Raw genomic sequence first — 25,854 nt, forward strand, 5'->3', positions numbered from 1 at the left:
TGAGACATTCGAGACCCAGTGTCTACATCTGTAAAATGTGAACGAGAAAGTTGTGAAGATTAAATTAGGTAGTGTATGTTTAACCTAGTGCCTAGCACATACCACACCTTCGATACATGTAAGTTAATGCTGTTTATTATTTTGAGGCTATTTTGGAGTTGGTTGGCGCAGGGAGAGAGCTCTGAGGAAGGTTGTTATAGGAGTGTCCAGATGAAGGCTTGCAGAGTAAAGGGGGGAGAGGGGGAGAGGGAGAGAGAGAGAGAGAGCCTGACTTGATTCTCATTTATTGAAATAGACACCAGAGAATCTCATTGAATAAATGATATTTTACATGGAAAACATATGTGCGAGAGGGATATGGTAGAGAAAACTTCCAGCCCCTTTTACTCAGAAAGGCCACCGAGGGCCACCGTGCCCAGCCTTGTCTCTCACGCTGAAAACAAATGCACACAGTGCAGGGCCATCTCGTGCACTTCCTGTCATTCCTCCTCCGTTCCCTGTTGAGAATAAGCCCTCATTAGCCTTGCTAACTTAGTTCCTTTCCTACTTTCTTTTCTTCCGGGGCCACGGGTCAAGTGGCGACTCCAAGTGCTAAGTGCTCTTCTGGGAACTTGAAGGCTTCCCCTGGAGAGGCACCAAGGGGACCCTGCGTCCTGGGCGGCGTTGCTCACAGCCGTCTGGGCTGAGATGCTTAAGAAGAGCCCTGTCAAAGCTGAGCTTTCTGGGAAAACTTTCCTCTCTGTTCCCCTTGGGGCCAAGAAGCCACCTCCTTATAAGCTGATAGGCAAGAATATGAGGCCCCCTCTCTTGTTCTCCTCATGATTTATAATTATTAGATTCCAGGTTCTGTGATCAGCCCTCCTGGGGTCAAACCCTCACTCCTCCACGATAACTCTGTGATTGTAGGCAAGTCGTATAACCCCTTCACCCCAGTTTCTGTCTGAAAAAATGGGAGGACCAAATGAGTTAATCCAGGTACAAGGCAGAGCATGGGACTGGGCTCTTAGTAAACTCTCTACAAAGGTAGTTTGAAATGGTCCATAAGCTCCAATCTCACTGAAAAGGGTCATTATCACTGATTGCTCTTGTGTATGTGCCCCTCCCTCCTGCCCCCTCCCCACCCCCCTTGTAAGTTCGATCTTCAGTGGCCTGGGCTTTCATAAAGAATGCTGTTTGGTTCTAGTAGTTCTGCAAGCAGGGGGACTTTAATGAGGACACTGTCCTGGTGGACAAATGTCTTTCCTGATCCAGGATAATATGTGATATAGAAAAGCTTTTAACATGAGTGAATGTGGCATTGACTTGTGTTGTTTCAAAGACATAAATATAGGACAAAGTCACTTAACCCAGAAGGCAGAGGTCAATACATGGTAGATTTTTTAAAAAAATCCTGCTTTTGGCACACACAGGATGTGTGTTACAGTGTGTTACACTCTGTAGTTTGTAATTGATTCTGATGGTTTTGGCTGGCATTTACCCATGTGATTATCAAGTGGATTCCCTGGTCTTGGAGAAAACGGAAATGTTTGTCTATGTAACCAAAATAATTAGACCATGGTCAAAACAAATATTTCATAAGTCAAGTCAGAGGACACCATTGTCACACAGTCGCACATCTAGGTAAGGCACTGAATTGTCTGGGCAGTGGCCAGCGTGGACATCCTGTGACCAGTGGCCTGGCCTGTGGGAACAGGGCGTCATGTGAGACGGCCAGCTCTTCCGTTTGCACAGCGCCTGTCACCGTGCAAAGAGCTTTCACATAAACGATCTCATTTGATAAGTTTTAGCCCAGACTTACATTCTATTTTCCTCAATGGGCCCCATCTGATGATAGAAAACATTATACTGTGATAGGATGAAAACCTTTAGCCCACCTTACCATGGCCTCTACACAGCCAGCTGAGGAACGGTTTTTTGAATCACCGTCTTTTGCTGTCCTGTGGTGGTTTTCCAACACAGTCTGAACTTCAAAAAGCATTAACTTGCTTATGTCTTTTATAGAGGGAAAGTTCTAAAGATGCATTGTGCTAAGTAAATGTAAATATTGATACAGGTTCTTTAGTCTCTAAATTCCCCTTGAGAATTTCACTTTAAAAATGAAATGCACATTGTATTTTTACCTAGAATCCCGGAGGATTTCTGCTAGGCAATCCCACAGGCAGACTCAGTTCCCTGCAGAACATGAGACCTGACCCTGAAATCTAAGCAGTCACCCCAATTTCAAAGAATTCTTTTCCGTAGATAGGGGAACCTTTTATTAAAAATTAGGGCATGGTGCATTGCTTTACACCTAAAAGTGGTATGTGGCCAGTGTTTACCTTTCAGTGCATGTAAATTTAGATTTACTCAGAAATGTTATTGAACCATGACACCCTAGAGGAGATGTCTTGGGATATCACCCATGACAGGGTAAAGCTTCTCAATGCCTTTGCTTAACTGTGTCTCAAGTATCGGTCAAGGCTAAACGGCCGGCCTTTGTGGGAGATTTATATCTTTGGACTCTGATTCCACGTTCAATATACTCCCAGCTTGAGCTCCATTCATGTTAAATCAATACCGTGAATCACACCGACTGGAAGACCCAATGTAGTGAATCGAGTGTATCACTGGATGCATGTGGAATACCTTTAAAAGTCATTGAAAACAGAACCTGTTCGCTTTGTCTCCATGGCAACCTCAGTTTTGTGTGTGTTCCCCACAGAGAGTTCTGGCGCAGCAGAGGAGCCAACAGATATACCCGAGGAAGTGGAAAGTACAGATAAAGATGCTAGTATCATCACCACAGTTGCTGCAACAGTGGCCACAGAAACACTCACTGAAATGACGGATTCTGCCTTCCTGGAAGAAGAGGATCATCCGCTCGAGTTCATATTAATGGTGTCGATCCCGTTGATTTTATTGGCATTCCTATTCTTATCAGTGGTATTCATTATGATAAGATATAAAAGAAAAAAAACTAAACAAGGTAAATATTTAGCATGTTCCCAATTCCAGACCATTGCCTCATGTGCCAGTGAACAATCAACAAAACAAAATTCTTTTCTTTTTTTCTACACAGAATCTTCTGTCCAAGGATCTCAGAGTATTTTCCAGACATGTGAGTATTCCTAACGCCTGCCTGGAGCTGGGGATGGGGTAGGAGAAGGAACTGAGAGGTTTCAAGTTAAGCAACAAGGACTGTATAAAAGAGTAAGTCATGAATGACATATTTCAATGAAATTTTCCAGAGTTTAAAAGTACCATATTTCTTTCTTTTTAAAAAAGAGAATGTTTTCAGGCTAAATGGAAATTTAATATACACAGCTGCCAGCTCTGTACCAAATTCAGATGAGGACCCTGTATGACCTTGACCAATAAATAGGTCAGGGTAGCATGTCCCTGCCATTGGGGGAAAGGGTGAGGGTGGTGAAGCAGTGGGTCAGACTGGGGTCAGGACGGACCGGGGTCAGGGATGGGAGGGCAGAGGCCTTGGGGTCATTCCACAGAAGGGGACTCTGCCACCTCTGTTTCTGTCGCAGATGTTGTCCCCCCACCACCCCACCACGTCCTGGTTCGATCTTGAAAAGGCCTGGGTAAAGCAGTGTTCTTATCCCATTCAAGCAATGCTAAGTTTCATAAGCAAAGTCTTAACTGGCTAAAGATTACTATCATTAACCTCATACAAAACAAATTTCCTAGAGAATTCCCTAGACCAGCAATTCACTCTGAGCGTATTCAGTGCCAATTCTAGAGGCATCAAATACTAGGTTTTAGGGTTGTTCTAGGTCCAAAGCAGACTTGGGTACTTTGGGCTTGTGCTAGGAAAAAATGACTCCAATTAGATTTTTAAGCTGAAGCCTTTAGTCATTCCAAAACTCACTCAAGGGAGGAGAATCTTTCCAGTAAGATACATGTTCATATGTGCAACAAAACTCCGAGTATGTCCCTCCACCCGCTAACAGGGCATCTCTGTGTCTGAGGTCAGGGCCTTGGCCTGCAGGCCTCGCTCGCGGTCCTGGACCAGGCGAGTTCTCAGCAGGACCCCTCCCCCACCCCAGGAAGTGGTCGTTCTCTCTTCTCTCCTGGGTGAGCGGCTGGGAGCCGCACAGAAGCCCTGCAGTGCGTTCCCTTTCACGGCAGGGGCTGGCACAAGAGATTCCGGGGGAGTGGGAAATACACTCTTGTCCACTGCTTGAAGTTTCAGGGTGACCTAGTAACGGTGGTCACGTGGGAGCTGCTGGTAAGCTGAAGAAAAACGAAAAGCAAACAGAGCTGCCTGGACCCCATTGTGTTGAAGTAGCGAAAGTGAGAATTTCCTGCCCACACCATAGATCACCCCACAGCTGGTTTGACCTATGGATGGGGTCATGGGGTTGGGGGGAACTTGAGGGTATTCAGTGGAACGGCCATGCTCTTAGGCTCTGAATCCAGAAAGGGGTTTTGATGATTGAACATCATCATGAGAAGCTCAAAGTTCAGAAGCCATCCTAAGTGAGAGGCAGCCCTCCCTCAGACCTGCCCCGCCCCCCACCGCTGCGCGCCTTGTGCGTGCACCCTGCACGGCAGCCACACTCGGGGCGTTGGCTGTTCCTGGGCCCAGCCTGTGCTTTCACGGTGTCTCTGCCTGGGATCGCCTTCTCTGCTTGGCAAACTGCGGCCCCGCTCTGCGATGCCCAGTTCTAAAGATTTTATGACGCCTTGAGCACCACTTTTCAGGCAAAAATAATTGCCACCTCTTGTGTGCTTTCGGAGGCCGAGGTCGGTCATGCTTGCTGTGCACAGTAGTGACACTGGCATAAGCTGGCCACGTGGCCTTTTTTTGTCTTTCTTTCTTACTAGGTTATGCTGTTTTTAAGAGAAGCAAGACCGTGTCTTATTTATTATGTTTAACAGCGAGGCGTGGAGGCTGTAAGGACAGACTCAGAGCTGCACTGCCTCTGTGATGCCTGCCCTTCCCCCTTCGATGAGCTGTCTGTCGGCTCCTCGTCCGCAGTGCAGGAAGGTCCCAAATCTCCCTCACAGAGCTGTGATGAGAATGAAATGAATCCATCTGTGGAAATCACTTAGGAAAAAACAATCCCTGACATATTGTGTTAGCTTATTATTATTATCCGTTTTACCTAACACAGTGCCTAGCCCTGCGCATAGATTAGCTGCTCAGTAAGTGTTGGTTGAGTAAATTAAACAACGTTAGAACCTGTGTTAAAGAACACCTATCCTCAGAGACTAAAGACACATTTTCACATATCCGTACTACACATAGGCACATTCTTTTTAGTTTAAGTGTGCCTCACTTGTAAGCAAACACAAAGGGTAGGAAACCTAGAATTTCAGAGCAGTTGCTTATCACAGAAGTTTTTGATCCAGAGAGCTGTATTTGAATATTTTCTTTTACTGTCTACGTCTTTAGTGTAGCTATAGGCGGTTAACTGCTTATCACTTGCATACCTCCTCAGACCAGGCGAATGCTAAAGGGTTAATGACCACGGCCCACTGAATTCCACCCATTCGTATTCAATATTATGAGCAAGTCAATACAAGGAGAATATTTAAATGAACGAAGTCTGATTTAAGTACTTTTCCCCCCCTTCCCCCAGGAAAAATAAAACTGCCATCGTGGGTCAGCATTTTGCTGGGAAAATCCCCCAAGAACTGTTTTTGGGGAGAGCACGGATGGCGTCCTCTCAGAGTTGGGGGTACCTAGATACGGTTTCATTCTGCACGTGAATAGAGTCTGGTACACTATTCTACACCAGGAAAAAGTCTTTCAATCTGGCAGCTGAGGAGGAGTTGGCCCACATTTTCAGGAAGCACACTTCATCCATTTGGGAATTAGTTTTTTCTTTGGGCCTGTCTGGTTCAAGTCCAAGAAAAGTGCTGTGCAGTAACTCCATGTTCTATTGTCATTCCTCCTGCACCCCCAGGCAGTAGATTTGCGGTTGTTATTATTTAATGTTTATTACGCATCTTGGGGTGCTGTGTCTCTCTGAAAGAGCTGCGGAGGCAGCTGGAGGTAAACCATCACTTCACACAGGCCGTGGCGACGGGACGCCTGGCTCTGCTCAGGAAATCTCCAGAAAGAGACTGTCTTCCTTGCTCATCGTTCAGCCTGGAAACAAGATAAACAAGCCAGGGTCCTGCTGGGCCCCCACCCCCACCTGGCCCCCAGCAATCCCACCAGCCAGTGCACAGAGTAGCTGGGAGCGGGGCATTGCGGGGCCAAGTGGGTGTAATGTAGGAACTGAAAGGGGAGGACAAAGTGGGGAGAAGGCTGTGAAACGCAAGAGCTGTGAGGGGGAAAATGGAAGCAAGTGTAGGTGAGGGGCTGTGTAAAAGCTGCATTTGCCTTTTGGTTGCAGGGGAGTAGGTGGCTATTAATAAAGAGATCTAGGCCAGGTGGAGTGGAGTGTGCAGGGCCTGACTGCTGAGGACGAGCAGTAATTGGTCTCCCTCCTGGTCTAATGCTCTGTGGCTGTGCACTCTCCCAGATGTTTGCCTGTTGCCATGGCGGCTGGGGCAGGGGTAATGGTCCTGGAGCAGGGGAGATGAGGCCACAAAAGGCTTTTTGCTTTGTTTGAATACTGATTACACGAGCTTCCAATTTGGTGCATCTGGAGCACTTTGGTAATGGGGTTTTAAACTTTTCCATCATCTGCAGGTGGGGCTAGCTTTTGCTGACTGTGAAGCCTGCAGGCATTCAGATTATAAAGAAAAATCTACGCCCTGGGCACTGGGGCTGCGGGAACACTTGCTCCCTGAGAAATTAGCAGGCGGTTATTAAGCAGGGGAAGCGGAGAGGGAGGAGGAGGGAATGGCAACCCAGGGGGATTTTTATGGGTCACCTGTAGGGGAAGTTCAATTTGTACAGGGGCTTTATTTATATTAACATCCCTTAAGGAAACAACATGTCAATTTTAGATGAAAAATGTGTATAAAATATAAGATGTACATACTCCTCTTTCCCCAAAGTTTTGAGGAGTCAGGTCTCTGCAGAAACCGTCAGATTCCTCTGGTGGGTAGAGGCGATGGAGGGGCCGGGTGAGGGGCAGGAGGTCGTAACCTACAGCCCCGGGAAGGTAAGCAGTGGTGGCATGAAGTTTACATCTGTGCCCAGCTTTCCTGGATTAGCAATGCCATTCAAGCTTGCCAACCCACAGGAAATTACAATAGCTCCCGGCTGCTGCCAGGAGCTCGGTTCCAGGTGCCTGCTGGTTCTGTCCCCTTGCTGGGGACCTGCCTTTCTGCAGGCCAGACAAAATGAGGTCTCTGACTGCCAAGGACTGGAAACATCAAAGTATTTGGTGGACCTGTACAGAGTGGCTTGCTTCTTAATGGTTTTCACATCATACAGGGTGCAGCAGGCCTCTGCTCTCCACTTGCTTGACAGCTTTGCTTCATTTCTCCGGGTGCATTGATCCCCTTGCCAAACGCAGCGGAGCCTGAGCGGGGACATTGGGCTCTAATTCTTGCCACATGTTCATTTGGAGTCTGAGCTGCATTAGAGCCATCTTGCCAACTGTTATCTGATTCCTACCTCACGCAATAGCAGGGAAAATAGGCTCGTTGGAAGTTTCACTATTACGATAACACTAAGTCCAGAACACTGACCATGAATGTAAGCCAGGTGCTGGACAATCCATATTATGTCTATTAATTTACTCAGTAAAGGAATACTGTGTGTTTACCAGGTACTGTGCTAGATGGGGGGCTGGGGGAGGTGAGGGGTGCTATGGCAAAAAGACAGACATGATCCCTGCCTGCCCTTTTGGAACTGTGGTCTATTGGAAGAGACAGGTAAAGAGAGTTAAACAGATGAATCGATCCATGACCAATTGTGGCAAATGCAGTGAAGGCAGCAAGCAAGGCCTTAAGCTGGGAACACCAGCAAAGATGGGCCCCTTCAAGAGAGAGGAGTTGGGGCGGCCTCCCTGAGGAAAGTGTATCAGTGAGAACAGAAGTGAGGGATCCAGCCGTGCGAAGAGCAGGTGCGAGGCGAGTTCCAGGGGAGTTCCAGATGGAGCGCCCACAGCCTGCTCTGGGACACAGGGACGGTCACACGGCGTTCCGTTTGCTGTGTCACCAGGAGATGGAAAGCAGTGCTTTGACCTGGGACATTTTGGAGCTCAGGGCCACGGAGCACGTCCTCTCATGAGACCCCTTTCTCCTTCCCCCAACACTGCTTTTCTCTTCGTGTGAGAAAACAGACGGAGAGGGGTGAACATCTGATCTGAAGTGAGCGCTCTCAGAGCACTGTCCTATCTGAAAGAAAGCAGATCGCACATGGAGTGGGACCCCGTTCCAATATGGCAGTCGGCACGTGTTCGACTTAGAGGTTCACTGTTGCTGCTTGAAAAATGCAATTTACTTAACACCCTTTTGTTCTCTTTGTAAAGCAGATTTTGGCTGTTGTTGAACTAAAAAGTTGTTGCAGACAGACAAAGCTAATGCGACCTTTATATTTATTCTCTTTTAGATGAACTGGGAAGCGACAACCTGAAACTGTGAGTCCCCCCACACCCTCCAGTCCAGCTCAGTGGGGACGGGGAGTGAGGGAGAGGAGCAGACTAGAGGGGCACCTGCCTTTGCAAGAATTTTTGTTCCTGGAGGGAACCTCTTGCTTCCCGGGCCCTGGGAGACAGCCCCCAGCGGCCTACAGCCCTTGGAAGGATGTCCCTGTCCTCAAACCTCAATCCAGAAGGAGAGCTGGGCTGAGGACTGGGTCCTGTGTTCGGAAAAGAACCTTTTTCTGAGGGCTGCTACCAATTCCACATGCACAGTAGTTACATATTCGGACCCTGGGCGTTTTTCAAAGACATCAGTGCATTTGTTTGGATTCAAACTTTTATCAGCAGGGAAGATACTTTGGCTGGTATTAAGGGAGACGAGCCCTAGTAGAAGAGGAGTAGAGAGGAGAGGAAGAGAGGTCCCAGAGGAGGGAGGGGAAGAGGGAGGGAAACAGACGATTCAACCGGATGAGTGTTCTAGAGCGATGCCCACCTCCTCTTCCTGCCCGCTCCCCCACCCCCAGCAGCCTTACCCAGGCACCCCGCTCACTTCCTCTGCAGGCTGTAGCACCTTCACAGCTCTTCTGAGCGGGCGCTCTTCCTCCCCAGCCCCACCTCCTCCACTAACTGGGGGCTTCCTTCCCCTAACGGGGCGCTCTCACCCTCTAGACCCTGGCAAGTGAGGGCAGTGGATCTCTGAAAGCAACTGCCCCCTTTCTCCAAGACAGCCAAGTGTGAGAATTGAAGGGGGAGGTGATGCAAATATTCTGTTGACTGTGACTTCTTGACTTGGGGTCATTGTTCAAAAACCCCAAAGAAAGGGAAATGAAACTAAGCCAGGCGAAGTTGCCCAGTGTGGCAACTCCCCGGAGCAGCCCCGCTGTGGTGGAAGCCCCGTGTGCTCCCTGTGTGCCTTCAGGGGAGCAGAGTCTCCTGGCCTCCCTGTCAGCCCACGCCTGGGTTGTGCGCCCTCCGTTTCTGGATTGGTGAGAAGTGAAGGGTTTTGTTTTGTTTTGTTTTTTAGCCTTCCTTCCTGCTAGGGTTCGGTACACTTGACTAGAGCACATGCTGAGTCTACCCTGGAGTATAAGACCCTGAATCAAGATCCTCTTCCTCACAGTCAATATTGTTGGTGCCCCCACAGACATTCAGCACTCCACACATTTTTTTCTTTCTTTCAACAAGCTTTTTGCTCTCTTTCTAGCCCAATTTTTGAGGAAGACACACCGTCTGTTATGGAAATAGAAGTGGAAGAGCTTGATAAGTGGATGAACAACATGAACAGAAATGGTACGTGGTGCCCTCGGTTTTTCTGTCCTCTGTGGTACGAGAAGGCCGAGGCAGCTTCATGAAAGCTCCCTCACCCTGGAGTGGGACAGTGGGAGTCCGGTCCCCATAAGCTCTGGCACCCGCAGATGATACACTTGGGTCTGCCTGTTTCAAATATTCAGTCCCTTCATTGCATCGTTGCCGCCTGCATGCGTTTGTGTAGAAGTTTTTCAGATGGCCTTTTTCAAGGAGAAAGTGGTCTTTTTTCAAGGAAGGAAATCTGAGTGTGCTGGAAAAAGTTGGCACCTGGCATCACTTTATATTTAGAGAGCTGTGACTTTAACCTGTGTGTGGTGACAAACTTTATCAGCTACAATCGACAGAGATGGGTGCTGCCTGTGGCAATAGACACTGGCCATTTGTGGCTCTTCACATTCAATTTTTAAAAGTAAAATTTAAAATGTGTTTTTTTCTCAGTCACTTTAGCCACATTTTGCGTGCTCAGCAGCCACTTGTGGGTCGTGGCTGCTGTATCACCGCATGCAGATCTAGACCGTCTCCATCACTGTGGAGAGATCTATCTGGCAGCGCCGACATGGACCAATAGTATAAACATTGCCAAGTAGCTTAGTTTCCAACTGGTACCTGGCAGTAACGGTAGCATATGATCCTCACCTTTTATTTAATTAAGATTTGGACTTACAAGTAATGACAGATGTTTTTTTCTTTTTAAAATTTCTTTAAAAATAAAAAAATATTTTAAATAATCAGACTAACTTAATAATATCCACTATTTATACTGTCGCATTGTTTGTGTTTTTAACGTTTATCTTAAAAAATACCCTGGAGGTCGTCAGATTCAGCAATGCACAATGGAGTTTCTCTAATCCAAAGATTTGTTATCAGAATTTATTGTACCAGAGGCTCGTCAAGATGAGTTTCCCAAAAGATTGGCACCACTCAACTAGCGTGCGCAATTCTGAGCAGTTTTTCATCCTCCAACACCGAGGGCAGGATGGCCCTGGGCAGCACATGAGCAAGGGGGCGGGTCATTGAGATAACCCTTCAAGTAGGTTCACTGTTGTACTCGTTCATACAAGTAACATACGTACACAGTAGAACTAGGTTTGAATTAGTAAAATTCAAACAAAAAATGGAAAGAAAAGAATTCCCCCACCCAAAGATGACCTCTCTTAAAATCTTGGTGTATTTCCTTCTGTTCCTGAGGTCATTTTAATACAAAATCATGATCCTGTTACACTCATTCAATCATAAAGTGGGGGGGATTTCTGTTGCACACTGAAGCGGAATTGTTTTGACACACAGGTGACAGACCCAGTTGCCCTTTATGCCCCCTAAAAATAGTCACGGTGTGAGGGGGGAGAACTCGGACCTCTCCGAGGTTATCAGCTCCCCACTCCGCCCGCTTCTGTCTGATCGTGGGTCCCAACGGGCACCGTCCCGCGCACATCCGGACCTCGGGGGAAGCCACCTCACTGCAGGGTCTGTCCAGAACTGTGCGGATTCTAGCTTTTGGAGCCACAGAGGGGCTCTTCAGGGCCAGGATGGCCAAACCGAGGGGAAGGGGCCCTCTCCCACGGGGCCAGAAGCACCCTGAAGTCCTATCGATCTGTGCTACCAGTGCCTTTTCCACACCCAGAGCATTGCCCCCACTCACCTTGGCACCCCTGGGCCTCCCCGGGGAGGCCGTGTCTGCACACGGGACCACACAGGCTGGGGGAATGGGAGGTTTGCTTGTCTGAGTTCTGTGGACAGAAAATAGAGCTTCAGGGACTCACCATGTATTTGCTTTTGTTCTGTCCTAGCCGATAGTGAGTGTTTGCCTACCGTGAAAGAAGAAAAGGAATCAAACCACAGCCCCAGGTACTTCTAATTTCTCCCGTAGATTCTCTGTGTATGGGGGAAGGGCACTGGGGACCACAGTGGAGCACTTTGGCTCACCTTCTGGGTGCCTGTAAATTTTACGTGACATTTTACCAGGCTGCATGTGTGTGTGGTGTGGAGAAAAGGAAGTGTGAGGGATGGAAACTAGAAAGGTACAAAGTAAATAGTTACTCTTTATTTTTAGAAATAATATAGTGTTGGCATTTTCTTGCCCTTCTGAAGAGGCACTGACTGTTCAGTAGGCTCCTGTTTTCATCATAAAACCTTCTGATTATCACGAACTGTAGGTTTGTTTATGTCGGATGAGTAGATGCTCAGTAAGGAAAATAGAGGGAGGTGATGGCCTCAAAGAGGGTAGCTGGGAATAAGAATCAGTAATGAATATCTAGAAAAGCAAGGGAGGGAGGAAGGAAACAAACCCTACCGGGATGGGATTGTTAAACGAGGGAAGTTAAATGAGAAATTAAAAAAGCATTCCATTCTACCACTAGGTGGCTCTGCTTGATAGAAAATTTAAGGGCATCAGGGCTTGGGTGCCTTTTAGCACTCTACAATCCCATTTAAATTACATTTTGTGAGGGTAGAAATTACCGGGTTTGGGTGTTTTTGATGGGGACTTGTTTCATCAAGATGTGGGAGGAGCTCGCAGGAAGCGGGAGGGGCCATACAGCACGTCGTCGGGGACTTGAGGAGGAGCAGGGCTGGCTGTCCTTTGGAAGGCCCTGACCCGCTGAGGAGGTGGCTCGAGATGACCGGCGAGCAGAGAATTTGACTGAGCCCAGGACCAGGATATTCCATTTCTGTCGGAATAAACAGAATAAACTTTCAGAGCAGGATAAACACCAGCCACCTTCTCCCCCTTCATGTTAACCAGAGGCCCCGTGCCGATCATTTTCTGTGCTTCCCGCGGGCAGTCTCTGCTCTCTGGGGGTCCCTGAGGTCCGAGCGTTGCAGGGACAGACTGGAGCGGTCACATGTTTGTCCTTTCGTTGGATCCTTATTCTGCCTCTTCCCCTAAACCTCACCTATGAAGTCACCACTCTGCATGCGTCCCCACAACAACCCCCCACGACCAAACCTCAGCTCTGAGGTGGGGGTGTGTAGCTCCTTGCAGACGGCAGATACTGTTACCTCCCCAGGTGTTTGCCTGTTAACACGTATTGCTGGTTCAGAAAAGATTCTATCTTATTTGAATGAGATACCAGATGTTTACAAGCAGATAAAAGAAACAAAATTGTTAGGAGGAGTCTGACAAAGGATATTACGAAGGAATATTTTCCCTGCATTTTTACCTAACCTAAAAATGAGCTGCTGTGTCTGTCCAGGATAGGGCTCAGGTCACCTCCCAAACCCTAGAAATGCCTTATTCCTGCGTCTCCCATGGGTGCCGCCGGAGGATGTGAATGTCAGTAGTTTCCATATACCTGTCTGTCTCTTGTTTTCTGAAATTATTGGCGACATTGGAGAAACATAGCGTTAGAGAAATGTATGATGGACAAAGTTCCTTAGAAATTGTATTTCTGAAATATTAAGAGGTTGGTCTTAGATATGAACTCTAGCTCATTTCTGCCCATAAGGCAAAAAAAAAAAATTCCTTAATTTATTTGGAGAGCTGCTTCATGATAAATTATTGTTTTTCAAGGGAATGTGTGCATTCCTTGGTGGGTTCGCAATGGCCTGGCTTTAATTCTCGGGGCGACAGCCAGGCCCTCCCCTCACCCCTTCTCTGCGAAGCTGGCACCGGCGGCAGAACCGGAGCGGCAGGCCCCACGTCTGGCACCGTGGGCACTTGCTGGTTACTTCAAAGGGCATTACCATATTGCAAAACAAATTTAATTTTTATTCAGTAAAAACTAAGAGAAGTACAAAACACTTAGAACAAAGCCTGGCATAAAATACATTCTCAGGAAGTGTTGGTTATTATTCTTAATAAATTTAAATTGAGATACACAAACTCACTGTCTTTGGGCCAATGAGGCTGGGTCCTCAGGCCCAGGCACGTGGGTATTGTTGGCTGGGGTATTATTTTGGCACCTGGTTTCCCCAGTGACTTCTTTTTGAATCTTGCCAATCCTGAGAAATCAGGAATTGGTTTTATCGTCTAGGAATGATCTGGAGACTTTCAATTCCTCTCCACTACAAGCATAGGCCCATTCATGTTGATGATTTCCGAATAGTCCTTTTACTTGTATGGAGTTTTTCAAAGGATATGCCTGTATAGCGTCGTATAGTTTGGATTATTTTATAGTTTGGATGATTTTTCCTTTCTGTTGTGATTTCATTTGCATTTCTGTCTCCTACTACCATCTTAATCACACGGACAGTCGGTGACATGGTCACTGGGTTTGGCCACCACCCACCCCGAATGCACCGCCGTGTACTCGAAGAAGACTCAGCCTTTTCTCGTTAGGGTTCCTCATCTCAGGCCTTCCCTAGTCTGAATGTCTAATCGAGGACAGGAATAAGATTTGTTCTTTTCTCTAAGAGCATGTGAACCCTGAGAAGCACAGGTGGAGGGTGTATAGGTCATTGGGCTGAGAATCAGAACATTAGTTTTAAGACCTGGCTTGACGGCCATTTGTTCCTCAGAAAAGGACAAGTGACTTTACCCTCTGAGCTTCAGGTTCTTTATCTTGAACAATGGAACGAACACACCTGTTCATGCAGTTTCACAGGATCACAAGAGAGGAAAACACCACTTTGTAGGTCTTCAACCACTATGCAAATGGAGTGAATTCTCTGATGCTCTGGCAGCAGCTTTGCCTCTTTCCCCAACTGGCTTTTTTTTTTTTTGAGACTATATTTTAGAGCAGTTTAGGTTCACGGCAAAATGGAGCGGAAAGTACAGAGATTTCCCCCACTAGTGACCTCCCCCACCAGAGTGGTCTGTTTGTTACAATCAATCAACCCTCTTTGACACACCATTACCCCCAAAGTTCCCCTTCGGCCTTGATCCGTGTGAGTCACCTTCCTCTACCATGTAAGCAGTGCACAGGTCACACTGATGCTCCAGAAAGTGTGTAATAGTCTCTGAGGATCGAACTCGGTATAAAACACCCTTCCCCATCCCCCTGCTAATTAAGACTTCTGGAACCTATTGACAGGGTTCAGGCCTTCTTGATGCTAGGACGTCACCCTGACATAGAAGCTCTGTTATACAGAGTCTGTTGTGCTTTGGGTGGGGGGCGGGGGGAGTCGATCTGGTCACCACCCTATACCTCATGCACCACACTGCAGAAAGAAGGTTCAACTCCTCCAGCTTCTCTTGTTGGGGGCCATCCTCTCAGGCCTTTCAGAACTCCCCACACATCCCGTTGGCCGGCCCTATCCTCAGGGAAGGGACGTTTTTCCCCTTGAGCTGTGAAATCTAAAATTTTGCCTAGGATTTAAATAAGGGCCAGAGGTGTACAAAGTGTTATGGAAACTGTATGGTATGGTTTTCATGTTTTTTAAAAAAAACAATAGGAAAAGACAAAGGAATTATAGGGGAGAAGGAGTTCTATATTCTCATTTCTTACATGAACACCTTTCTCTGTAAGTCATACCTAGTATATGCCAGGCTTTGTCTGAGGTTCTGGGGACAGTGTCCGTGGAATGGTGTCCAAGGGGTGGGCTGGGCAGTGGGCGAGGCCTGTCTGCCTTAGACTCAGAGAGAGTGGCTTCACTGACGCTGGTGAGCGTTGCCAGCCCACGGTGATAACAAAAAAAAAAAACAAAAAAAAAAACAAAAAACCAGCCCCACTGAGTTGGTTTAATCTGTGTTTACACTCTCTGTAAAGGACGCACTCCCGCTCTGTCTCCCCTAACCCTCGCCACACCTTCCCCGAAGGTCACTGGAGAGTGATGAAAGCAAGATGGATAGAGTCCTTTTTGTTACTGTGCTGGCTGGCCTCTCCCTTCTCCCTGAGGCCTTTGTGGTTAGTTTCCCGAAGGCGTGGTGTCTCTGCCCCTGTACGCTTAGGTGGACAGCCACAGAAAAGAAGTTGCAAATATTAGCCACGTGCCCACCTTCTTTCCCTTCATGCCTGCTGGCCACAGTGATAGTTTTATCCTGAGTAACAGCATTGGGGAAGACTAGGGGAAAATTACATTAGGGTCCATCCGAGTGGATTTATAACTTGGTAAGTACCATAGTGACAACAATAAGACGTTTCTATAGCATTTTCTATACGCCCAATGCCCTAGTACCTAGAAATTCGTCAGAGAATGTAAATAACAGTATACCTGTTCTGGCCTTGTAATAGCTCCATTGTTTACTGTATTGATTCATAGCTGAGCTCAATGACATTATAAAAATGAATCACTGCCCTCGCCCATGTGGCTCAGTGGGTTAGGTGTCATCCCTCAAAAGCAAAGGGTCGCTGGTTTGATTCTGGGTCATGGCACCTGACTGGGTTGCGGGTTCGGTCCCTGGTCAGCGCATGAGAGGGGGCAGCTGATCGATGTTTCTCTCTCACATCGAAGTTCCTCTCCCCTCTTCCTCCTTCCCTACCCCTCTCTCTAAGAACAAACAAATAAAATCTTTAAAAAAGTGAATCACTTCAATACTTTTCAGAAAATCCATGTTCATTTAATATACTATACTTTGAATTTATTCCTATTTCTCCCCTTCTCTTTGTCTTTTTTTTGTTTGTTTGTTTTTGGAGAAAGTACAATTGTTGATGTAGTTTTTCAAAATATATTTATTGAGTCCCTGCTATGTGTCTGACACTGTCTACATTATGCCAAGACAACCAGTTAGAAAAATGAAATAATTCCTTTCACTACACCTGGAACTCACAGAGGTTAATTAATTAACTTCTCTAAGTTTATATAATGAATTTATGACAAAGGTTAATCTAGAGAAAATTTCTTTTAAAACTGCATTTTCCATTTTCTTTTTTTTTAATTAGTTAAAATAAGAGAGCTATTCCATAAATTAAAGGAAAATTTTGAGGAAAAAAAAAGCAGCAGAAGTCCAGCAGCCATCAGGTGCATCTAGGAAAGTGTTTGGCGGGTGACGCCCTCATCATCTAGTGCGGTCATTGACAAGACCTGAACCATTAATTGCAAGAAAACAGTTGATTTGTATTAACTGTTTTGTATGAACTGCCTCTCCACTCAGCTAAATCTCTGTGGCCACTTCCAATTATTCTCTTTGTGAGTTTCTTTCTTCTTCTCTAGTTCCTCAAAACTCATTGATAAATCGAGAAGTATTGAATGTTAAGTGTATTAAGCGTCAACTGGCTTCCCTCAAATCGAAGCTAAGTATTGTGAGGGATACAAAGTAACAGTTTATAATGCTACAAGATGATAACCTCAAGTAACATTGTTAAAATGCAGGTGTGTGGGGGAGCGGGGGAGGGAAGATGTACTAAATTTAATAAACTGCAGCATTGCTTGAATAGTGGCCCAGATTATGTCTACACTAAGGGAATGATCTATGTGTCTTGGACTAATTCTAGGCCTGACGCTGATGTTGCACAGATGTGTGACCTCTGTAACTTCACCTGGGCCAGGCCTCTTTCTGGAAGGAGAAGGGGTGTTACACTGATGCAGAGAAAGGGAGCGTGATCAAATCGTTATGTGACTTTGTGCTAAACCGAAAAAACGCACTCTCCAAACACCCAGTTAGGGAGCACCCTATCTCAAGAAAGGTTTCCCATAGGTTCATGGCCGTCTTCGGAGAAAGGACACGTTAACTGTGGGCATAAGGAAGGATTGTTACAAGACACACTGGTTGGGAGAACAGGGATGGCTTATCTGACCCTCACTGAAACCGAGGGGCCGTCATGAAACAAGGTGTCAGAGTTGCATCCGTCCTCCTTTAACTGGTGGCATTCCAGTGAAGTGCTTTCTTAAAAATAATCAGGTGGTGCTTTTTAATCAATTCATTTTTCCTGTTTGTAGGCTTGTCACTACGCAGGCTGTTGGGAAAGCTGTCCCATATTCTTAAAATATAACACTCCAAGAAAAATTACTCACTAATGCCACTCTCATAAGTAAGTTAACTAAGACCTTACAAATTAACATCAAGGCAAGCAATAGAGGTTTGAAGCAAGATCACTTATTTTATTTGTTGCAACACTGTGACGGTTTGCCAAGATATTTTAACAGGGAACTCTAGAATTTGCCAGAGTTGAAAACGTCTGGGCTTATTTGATTCTTTCACAGAGAAGGTAAATAGCCACAGGGACAGCAGGAAACAGGACTCACTGTGTACAGGAGTGAGCAGGGGAGAGAGAAAAGGCCTGCGGGCTCAGAGAGCAGGCCGGACCTCGGGCTGCTGACTTCCCAGCATCAGGCCATCGTGCCACCAGCGAAAGTTTGCATGTGAGTCGCAACACTAGAAATCACACGATGCTTGTACCCACATTGGGACTGCCCCCTGGGCGGCACAGTCTGTCATGTGCTCAGGGTCCACAGATCTATGCAGCAGGAAGCGCTAGGTAGGTGTGAGCTCCTTTGCTCTTTGGTGCTTAAAGTAACTGTGCTCTGGTTGGTGGGTGGACAGTGCCACTCGCTAAGCCTTCGAACTGCTTGTAGAGCATTTTAAACAGACCGCGTTTAAGTGCACTGTGCTCAGAAATGGAAAGTTTGTTTTGGAGGATGGTTTTTAAAAAGCCTTTGGATATTTGAAGCAATATTGGAGCCCCTGTTTAATAGACAAGTATTTGCTGGTATAGAATCTTCCAAATAAGATTGTGTCTGTACATCAAGCCTGGGGCACAGTGCTTTACCTCCATTTTCTCGTTTATTCTTTACAACAGCCCTGCGAAGTACGTGGTATTGTTATGCATGTTTTGCAGATATGATGAGAACAGAAAACTGAGGTTAAGAGACACCTGACCCTATGTCCTGTCTACCAGGCTGACAGACCAGCTGTCAGCAAAGACTAGCGTTAGTGATGCCATAAAAGCGACACAAGATGTGAAACAGCCAGGTGTAAACGTAACCAAAAAATGCATGGGGAATGTGAACAGGAATTGTTCACATCTTAATCGAGGGATGTAAAAGAGTTAAACAAGTGGAGAGAGGCATACTGTGTTCCTGGATGAAAGATTCAACCGTATAAAAATGATCATTTTCGGTTCAACCTGTCTCTTAACTATCCCAAGGGACAGTTCGTCTGGAAGAACCACTGTGCATAAGCGGCCCGGGCGATTCTCAGAGAAGGAAGGAGAACAGCTGTGAGTCAGGGCGGGGGCCGGAGTCGCAGGGAGCGTGCACCTCTAGCTGACGCGATGTACTCCCAGAACCAAATAAGAATCATTAATGGAATAGAATTGGATAATAAAAAAAAGCCTCCGGTGTATCCAAACCTTTAATATAGTATAAATGTAGCCTTTCATAGGCAGTGATTATTCAATAAATAGTCTCAGGACAACTGATATTTGAGGGGGATATTTAGAACTCTACCTCATACTTAGATTAAATAGACCCCAGATAAATTTTAGCATTAAAAATAAAGAAAACTTCAGGAAAAATGTAGGTAAATATTATAACTTTAAGGTGGGGACTGGTGTGAAAGCCTGACACGTGTGGTCAGAATCCACATCAGAAAATGATGAACTGCAGTAAAAACTCAAATTTTCTGCACTTCAGACACCACCATACACAAAAGTAGGAGGAAGATGACAAACTTGAGAAATCCATATGATGAACAAAAATATTATTATTAATACCCAAACTAATACAAATAATTGTCTCATTTTAAATATCAGCAAACAATATCGATAAGCAATCCAGAAAATGAAGAAACTAAAATTACTGATAGAGCTTTGAAAAAATGTTTATTCTTCTGAGTAATAAACAATAATAAAAAAGTAAAGGTAAATACTATAATAGTTTCACCTATTAGATTTACCAAAAAGTGAAAACGATAATACCCAGTGCTGGAGAGGCCGAGCGGAAATGGGCATTTCCCTGCAGTGAAGTGCCGGGGGGAGGTAGACTGAACCGAGTTTCTAGAGAAGGGGGTAATGCGACAGCAGGCTGGTCAGGTTGCAACATTTTGTACATGTCAACTCAGCAATTCCTCTCCTAGATACTTATGCAAAGGTTAGTCATTGGAAGTGTGCAGCAATTTTATAATAAATAAAAACGAAAAATTGCAAACAGCCTACACATTTAACAGTAAAGCTATGGGTTTAAAAAGATTCTTTCGTCTCATGAGACAATGAAATTCTCTGTAGCCACTAAAAAGATATTTTATATTTACTAACAGGAAAGATGCCTACATGTGAATCAAAGTGAGTAACAGAGTATCGCATAATGTGCATAATATGGTCCCATTTTGTACAAAAAGAATACGTCATTATCACAGAAAAGAAGTTTGGAAGAGTATATAGCAAAATGTTAACTGTAGTGGGATTCTTGGTATTCTTTTTGAAGTGATTTTTTAAAAGATTTATTTTTTAGAGAGAGGGGAAGTCAGGGAGAAAGAGAGGGAGAGAAACATGGATGTGAGAGAGAAACATCAGTCGGTTGCCTCTCCCAGGCCCCCACCTGGGGATCTGGCCCAAACACAGGCATGTGCCCCAACCAGGAATCAAACCTACAGCCTTGTGGTTTGCAGGCGTGCTCAACCCACTGAGCCACACCAGCCAGGGCAAGATTGTTAGTATTCTTGTTTCGTTTATTTGTATTTTCTGTTTTTCAACAATGAATATGGATTGGTGTTATTATTTAATTAATTTTAAAAGTTACTTCTATTGTGACTGCTGGGCACAGGTCAGTGCAGCGGACGAAGGAAACACTGAGCCCGTTCCCACGTGGCTCTGTAATATGCCCTGCTCAGAGGGGCAGAAACTTCAAGGTAAAACCACAAAAGTAAAACATGCAACTCAGAGCCTTGTGCTCTGTGGAGATGAACTCTGGACCTTAGAAATATTATCTTGCTACCACCCAATTTCCAAGAAACGATACCTCCTCGCCCAGGTTAAGAGTTGCCCGGAGTGACTTAAGTGAATTGTTACATCTACTCTACAGATTAAAAAAAACGTGTCCTAGTTTTCAATTCAGTTTCCATTTTAAATAAGGTTTGCCACAGAAGTCGTCCTTTTGACAATGTCGGCCTTCCCTTTCCCATTGTTTGCCCCTCCTTATCACAGCTTCTTCCTCATCGCCATAACACAAACACAGACACCCACACATGCACACACTGCTCCCCTCCCTTTTTCCGGACCCGGCTGCTCAGAGTCCTCTCTGGAAACACGTGCTGTTGCACTGGGCAGGAGAGCTCTGACGCAGGAGTGAGAAGAGCAGAGTCCGTGGCGGACTAGACGTGTTTATGAGCTAAGGAGAGACCAGGTGGTGTTGATCATTATCATTCAGGCTCTGCCTTGGAAACAGAGGTCCCTCCAGCAGAGGTGTCCTGGGAGTTGAGTGAAGGCGCACAAACTAAAAAGAGATGCCGAGAAGAGGTAGAGTGGCCTGCCTTCCAGGAGACGTGGGTGGTGGCACAGTCCAGCTGGGAAAAAGCTGCAGAGCCAGACTGTGGCAGAGCTAGCCAAGTTAGAAACAAAAGCACACGTTAGCCAGCCAGCATGGTCGTGTCCAAACACCACGTCCATAATTTATGTCTATGCACACCCCGGGGTGCCTGATGACTAGATTCTAAATGACGTGGAGAAGGCATCTCCAGATCCTGTGGATATGAACAAAATGGGCTTTTGAAAACACGCCAAGATCACACACTCTTCAGGGAAAACAGCACATGGAAATTTTTTAGAAAGGGGGAAAAGGACAGTTTGGCATTTATTCATAGTGAATGGGATTAGATTTAATTAAAGGGGGGATCCCTGACTCCATCTGGTTTGCTCCATGTCGGCGCTAGGGGAGGGTATTAGGGCAACAGTCAGGGATTATTTCTTGGCCTTCATGGATTTTCTTCTCAGGGGTCAAATGTAAAATCCAGACAGGCCTTTGCTTTGGAAGTTGTCAACTGGACGCTGTTGGCTTCCTGACTGTTTGTGTTCTCTTGATTCGCCTCTCTAGTGGAGTGACCAGCTCTCAGTGGCTTCTTGGAAATACACTCTTGTTCTGTTTTTTACAGTGACAACGAATCCTAAAACTGAACGGGGCTCATGTGTTCCAAGAGAAGCAGCTCCGGAGGGAGCCTGCAGGGCCTGCCAACGGAGGATGAAGAGGATACAAATTTAATTAATTTCAAATCAACATAGACGCAAGAATCTCCCGCTGTTTCTTCCAACGCCCACCCACTCCTCCTCACGATGGCATCACCTGTACTTGGAAGAATGTGCTCCTGAGAAGGCGGAGGAAGACGCCTGGCTGACGTCCATCGCCGAGGGTGGAGGCGCCGTAGGACCAGAGGCCTCGGCCTCTGCCGGGCTCTCGCTGATGCACTCCCGCAGCTGGGCTCTGATCTCTGCTCTAGGCGGCATCCCTGTTACCTCTCTGCTTCATTCCTCAGGGTTCAAACCAGGAAGCTGTTTTATCTATGGTTTCCTTCTGGGTCTCATTGTTACCTAATTAGCTTTGGATAATTTCCTCTGATTAGTCAAGTGCTTTGATAGGTCACGTGCATCTGGCAGGACCTATTCTCAAGGTGAGTCAAACAATGCAAACAAACGATAGAAGTGTTTTACTGTACATACCAGGGTAGAGGTTGACAAAGTCCTCTCTGCCAGCCAAGAAGACACAGGGAGCGCCCACAGTCCTGAGATGTTGTTGGGTGTCTTGTAGACCCCCTTTGGCCAGATCCAGTCACTCCTGGGAACTTCTCAGAGGAAGAGGAATCTCCAGTGAAAGAGCAAACGTTTCGGTATCAGCCAAAATCAGCTACTTGTTCACGTTTCCCCCAAGCTCATTCTTGCTGTCACTCCAGCTCCCTGGCATGCGTGTGGGTAGGGAGTGTGCGTAGGTGGGGGTCATCTGTCAGCTGGTATTGTTCGTCTCTGAGATCTTTAAGGTCACTGGAAACAAACAAAAGGGGAATAGGAAATACCTGTGCCCGTGGCGGACATCACTTGCCACCTCAGAGGTCTTTCTTGCTAAGTTGGAACAAGCCTCGGATCCTCCTCCACCCTGCTCTCCGGCCACCATCGGCCCATCAGAGATGACGTTCTCTGCGATTTCTGCGTGCTCTGTGTGGACATCCTGTAAGGTTTTCTTAGACCCCGCCGAGGAAATAAACAGCCAATTAGCCATGGAAACAGGCAGATGAGCTTTATTTTGGAAGTTTGTGCTTCCGGGCAACGTTTTCCCCGCCCAGAGAAGGGGCTAAGAAAAGACCGCACAGGAGATGGGAAAGGCTGGGAGTTTTATATGGCTGGACTTCGCGCGGGAGCCAAGGATTGGTTCTTGGTGAACAAAGAAGCAACTTAGCATTGGTGGCTCCTGGTCTGATGTCAGTCACCTCTTCTGGGTCAGAGTTCGGTTGCCATATCACTTGCAGTCCAAACAGTGGCCATATTTGTAGTCCAAAATGCTAATTGTAACTAGATTCCCACTTGTCCTACCCTGCCCATCCTGACACATCCTTGCGCTAGAAGCAGTGGTGCCACGCGAGGAAGGGCCTGTTTCTCTCTCCCACTCACGCAAAATCGATCTCCACGTAATCCTTGGTGTTCAGACTCAGACCTTTAGAGCAGTCGAGCAAATGGGAGCCCCTCAGGTCCTCTACGACACCTGACACTGTATTCCAGGAAAGAAACAGAGAATAAAAAGCTTTATTTATTTTACTCCTCGCATATCAACCAAAGGAAGAGGAGGTTTACCAAGCATTTGCCGCTGGATTTTGGGTCTTGTGTTTGAAAGGCTGCCTTGAATGCGTAACAAAAACTGGCCCCTCCTCCCTTTCTGAATGCAGTGAACTAGGACTTGCCTTCTGAACTAAGCTCCTACTTCTGAACGCAGGGACCCAAACCGGGGAGGCCGGTCCACACAGTGAAGGGCAGACCTGGGGTTGTTCGACCACTGTCGGTATGCCGTCCCACACTGCACAGAGCAGGGCAAGCGACACCTTCCTGATATCTAACTTCAACAGAGACCTCTGTCATATCTCTTTGGGACATCCTAATATGCCGTTTTTGTTTCCAGTGCTGTGGTACATATTCATATTTACCTTGTGGTCCACAGGGACTCTCAGGTGCCCAAATCGCCCCTTTCTGAGTCACCATTCTGCCCACGTGGTTTCTCTGAGCATGTTCCTCATCAGCATCGGGCTCTCAGAAGGGTCTCCGTTCTCTCTCTCTCTGGGTAGCTGAGATTCCAGCTGAACACTTTGACCCGTAAACTCCACCCGGCCCAATCAAATAATGGACTTTAAAAGTTCTGAGGTGTTTAAGAGTCTTGGAATCTCGTTTGATGAAGCAATATTTTAAAGGATAAAATTGTCCTTACTCAGTATTTAAAATAATTTCAAATCCCAGAGGAAGCCAGACTTCAGCAACAAGTCATTGAGTTTATAATGGAAAGACGCACTAACTTCTATAATTGTCCACTGTACACGGCTCTTCTCAAAGTCATTGGTGTGGGTCGGCCCAGCCGAGAGCCACTTCCAGCGCCCTGCAGGTGTACGACTGTTCCAATCCGTTGGCATCATAGATTCATGATACTTAAAACATTTTAAAAAAAACAAACTTAATTTTATGTTTCAGATTGTTAGTAAAAAAAATCTCATTGGCCCAAATTAGGTAGCCAATCAGAGCAAAACCTGACTTTAGAATACTTAAAAATATATATATTTTGTAGCATTTTTGTACACTTTAAGCACACCAGGTTAACAACATTGCCTAGTTGAACTCCTCAAGAAACTTGTTTTAATAAGTGTGTAAAAATAACTATCCTAACTCAGTGATGTGACTTCTCTCCCTGGGAAGGCCATGGTCGCCTAAACACAAGCACACGGCTTGGGTTGGCCGTGACACCCAGGGGGTGACAGACGCTTGTATGGACATCCTTGTAGCTCTAGCAATGCAGATAGTTTCTTTAAAAAATATTTTGTCCATTTTTCATTTTGTATGTTTCAACAATTCATTTTCACCAGCTCTGAGAGAAGGCGCTATGTCGAGTGAACATAAAATGTAGACGCTAATTTCAACCTCTGTCAGAATTAGTGCCGATTCTGAATATGGTGAAGGGATGAGACACGGTTTCATGCTGAGAAGACCCCACTAAAATTCTCAGCGTGGGTAAAAGATTGAAATTTAAAATTTAAAAAATTTACACGTGATACTTTTTCACACTCAGAAGACACTCAGGATAAATTCTGGGGTTTCCATTTAATATTTCTATTAGGCAGTCCAGAGTAGCTTCTCTCATACAGTATTATTTTTTATCTTACAATAAGCAGAAGAGTCACTGTATATTAGTTGGAGCAGAATTATTCAAATTGGTTACTAATAATTTTCAGAACCCAAGCAACCAATTATTGTTATTATTATTATTATTATCTCCGTGACCTTGCCTGATACTGCCTTGTCTAGCACCAAAATTTTATCCTTCTGGGGGTGGCTATTTGTAGATAACTGGTGGGTTTTTTTGTTTTGTTATTTTTGCCATGTTACCTTTTCTAAATAATATGTTATGTTCATGAGAGAGAAATCCATACAATTATATAAAATAAAATTTTTTTTACCAACCCTATAGATTTCAGCTCTTTTTGAAATGATCATTTAAGAAGTTAAATTTCTAAACCAAAAGTGCTTACCATCACATGAATACTCTAATTTCAGTTCTGTACAAAATTAGAACCATAACATTGAACTGTTGAAGACAACCAAAGGGGGACGTGTTCCTTTTGCAGTGGAACTGCAGGCACAGGGGGCTCAGTTCATCATGACTGCTGCGCTCACCTCACAGTGTCGTCACTGGCCTTTGGTACTTCATAGCTGAGCAGTTGGGCACTCTACAAAAAGCATACTCTTCACACTTCTCACTTGTTTGGTCGGCATCGATGGACTGAACAAATGGGACACGGATACTACAAACAGTGAGCAACGTGTGAAGATCAGTGAGTGTGATCACTGTATTACTGACTTAGGTGAACCCCTGAAATTATAAATAACATCAGGAACATGTGAAAATTCCACAAGTTTAACAAGTGCCAGCTTTCGGAAAGAGTAGAGATTGCAGTTAATCAACAAGTTAAAAACTAATCTAGTAGATCAGTAATAAGTTAGTATGTGTGCATCTTGCTTTTAAAGTTAAGTGAGAATAGTGCTGGCTGGTGTGGCTCAGTGGACTGAGTGCT

At 45.7% G+C, this 25,854-nt stretch overlaps 1 protein-coding gene across 1 annotated transcript in view; it reads left to right on the plus strand.

Moving 5' to 3' along the window:
- TMEM154 (transmembrane protein 154) overlaps positions 1-25,249 on the plus strand; it is a 40,757-nt gene extending 15,508 nt beyond the window's left edge. The window contains exons 2-7 of the mRNA XM_045831508.1: positions 2,702-2,965; positions 3,059-3,097; positions 8,453-8,480; positions 9,688-9,773; positions 11,579-11,636; positions 21,694-25,249. Of these exons, the coding sequence (XP_045687464.1) occupies positions 2,702-2,965; positions 3,059-3,097; positions 8,453-8,480; positions 9,688-9,773; positions 11,579-11,636; positions 21,694-21,709 (491 nt within the window). The 3' untranslated portion in view covers positions 21,710-25,249. The remainder of the gene's footprint in view (positions 1-2,701; positions 2,966-3,058; positions 3,098-8,452; positions 8,481-9,687; positions 9,774-11,578; positions 11,637-21,693) is intronic.
- The last annotated feature ends 605 nt before the right edge of the window (positions 25,250-25,854 follow it).

This window comes from Phyllostomus hastatus, unplaced genomic scaffold, assembly GCF_019186645.2.
Source record: "Phyllostomus hastatus isolate PE091 unplaced genomic scaffold, TTU_PhHast_1.1 phas_contig_159, whole genome shotgun sequence".
Lineage (NCBI taxonomy): Eukaryota > Metazoa > Chordata > Mammalia > Chiroptera > Phyllostomidae > Phyllostomus > Phyllostomus hastatus.